Source organism: Sinocyclocheilus grahami, unplaced genomic scaffold (genome assembly GCF_001515645.1).
Source record: "Sinocyclocheilus grahami isolate Dianchi unplaced genomic scaffold, SAMN03320097.WGS_v1.1 scaffold1890.1, whole genome shotgun sequence".
NCBI lineage: Eukaryota > Metazoa > Chordata > Actinopteri > Cypriniformes > Cyprinidae > Sinocyclocheilus > Sinocyclocheilus grahami.
The window spans coordinates 54,606-57,034 of record NW_015507069.1 but is presented as its reverse complement, the minus strand read 5'-3'; the positions used below and the strand labels follow the sequence as shown (position 1 = coordinate 57,034).

General features: G+C 42.7%; 1 protein-coding gene across 1 annotated transcript in view; it reads left to right on the top strand.

Annotated features, from left to right (window-relative positions):
* Window positions 1–2,429, top strand: part of dlg4b (discs, large homolog 4b (Drosophila)) — a 72,618-nt gene that overhangs the window by 65,571 nt on the left and 4,618 nt on the right. The window contains exons 16-19 of the mRNA XM_016259647.1: window positions 254–309; window positions 393–440; window positions 520–621; window positions 1,760–2,045. Coding sequence (XP_016115133.1) covers window positions 254–309; window positions 393–440; window positions 520–621; window positions 1,760–2,045 — 492 coding nt within the window. The remainder of the gene's footprint in view (window positions 1–253; window positions 310–392; window positions 441–519; window positions 622–1,759; window positions 2,046–2,429) is intronic.

The following is a 2,429-nucleotide window of genomic DNA, read 5'->3' as shown; positions in this document are numbered from 1 at the left end:
GTTTGTCTGTGTGTGTGTGTGTGTGTGTGTGTGAGTGTGTGTGTTACAGTTTGTCTGTGTGTGTGTTACAGTGTGTCTGTGTGTGTCTGTTAGAGTCTGTGAGAGTGTGTGTGTGTGTGTATCAGTGTTTCACTCTTGTCAAATGACTGACAGTGACTCTGAATATGAAACTGAACATCACCCACAGCAGCTGATCAGGTGTGTGTGTTTGTGTGTGTGTGTGTGGTGTGTGTGTGTGTGTGTGTGTGTGTAGGGTGGAGAGGAAGGAATGGTCTCGTCTGAAGACGCGAGGCAGAGAAGCCGTCGGCGGTGAGTGAGTGTGTTTGAGTCTGGTGTGTTGCTCACGGCGGGTCATGTGACGCTGACGCTTTGTGTGTGTGTGTGTGTTTCAGGACGCAGCGAATACGTCGTCAGCTATGAGACGGTGCTTCAGGCTGAAGGTGAGTCTCCGTCTCTGGGTGACACTGCTGTCACAGTGTGTTCTGCTGACTGACTGTGATGTCATTTCCTGTCCCGCAGTGCACTACGCGCGTCCCGTCATCATCCTCGGGCCGAGCAAGGACCGCGTCAATGACGATCTGCTCTCCGAGTTCCCCGACAAGTTCGGCTCCTGCGTCCCACGTAACAACCTGGGCTACTTCTTAACATAGTCTTATTTTTGTGTTTTCATTTTAATTTTAGTTACATTTTTATTTTTTTATTTTAAATGTCTATATCATTTTTATTCCTTTTTATTTGTAGTCATTTTAGTGCATCCAGTTAAACTAAATCAAAAAGAGAACAATTGCCTTAGCAGCTGGCTAAAAATAAAAGAGCAGGGTTTCTGTAGGTCTTTAATAGTCTTAAGGTTCACCCTTCCTCAAATAAAAGCCTAAACAGGTCTTAAACGAATGCTATTACATTATTAATTATACAATCTTTTAAGGGAGAAATTCAAGCACCTTTCAATAACTTTCAAGCTTTCACACAACTATTTCCAGCACTTTAAAGCTCTAAAAATGTCAAGTATTTTTAATGACCAAAATATACTTTGTTGTAAACAAACGCTTCTGTAAAATAATAATTTAAAAGAACTCATCAAATTACCATTATAACCAGTAGATGGCAGCAGAGGAGCACTTATCGGCTTATCAGTCATCTATTTCTACTTTTTGTTTTATATTTTGAAATGATAATATCACTATTATAAAATATAAAATCATCAAGAAATCTAATTGTTGAATTTTGCACTTAAGAAAAGTCACAAAGTGCCGTGAAAAAGAAACTTTTCAATTTGCGACTGAATCACACAAAGTGTTCCTTTTATAATCACTGAAGTTATTGGCCAGTTACATGTAATAGCCTATTATAGAAGAATAATGGTACATTTAATAAGAGTAGAGTAGCCTATATTAATTTTCTATATAAAAATGTTGCACATGTTACTGTTGTTAATAAAAGTAGCCTACATTTTGAATGCTTCCCAACTCAAGCTCAGTGCTTTACTCTCAAATGTGTATTACCAAGAAATAACATGTAATATTATTAGTAACTGCACTTATTAAAGCAAATCAATAGTAATTTTATGAGTTAAATGATCTTTATTTTTAATACCCCCACACAACACCACTCAGTGGAACTCAGATGCCGCTGCTCTCAAAGGTTAGTCTGGAGCCCTGCCCACAGATGATGAGCATAAACTCATGAATGGCAGGCGAGTGTTTGTTCGGACTGTATTCTGCACACAAGACTTGCTGAAGAGGCTTCCTGTGTTTGACAGACACGACGCGGCCCAAGCGCGAGTACGAGGTGGACAGCCGCGACTATCACTTCGTGCCGTCACGTGAACAGATGGAGAAAGACATTCAGAGTCACCGGTTCATCGAGGCCGGACAGTACAACAACCACCTGTACGGCACCAGCGTCCAGAGCGTCAGACAGGTGGCAGAACAGCAGGGGAAGCACTGCATCCTGGATGTTTCAGCGAATGCAGTGAGGAGGTTACAGGCCGCCCAACTTCACCCCATCGCCATCTTTATACGACCCTCATCCCTGCAGAACATACTGTGAGTCTGAGAGTGTGTGTGTGTGTGTGTGAGAGTGTGTGTAGTGTGTGTGTGTGTGTGTGTGTGTGTGTGTGTGTGTGAGAGAGTGTGTATAGTGTGTGTGTGTGTGAGTCTGAGAGTGTGTGTGTCTGAGAGAGTGTGTGTGTGTGTGTGTGTGAGTGAATCTGAGAGTGTGCGTGTTTGTGTGTGAGTCTGAGGGTGTGTGTGTGAGTCTGAGAGTGTGAGTGAGTCTGAGAGAGTGTGTGTGTGTGTGAGTGAGTCTGAGAGTGTGTGTGTGTGTGTGTGTCTGAGAATGTGTATAGTGAGTGTGTGAGTCTGAGAGTGTGTGTGTCTGAGAGAGTGTGTGTGTGAGTGAGTCTGAGAGTGTGCGTGTGTGTGTGTGAG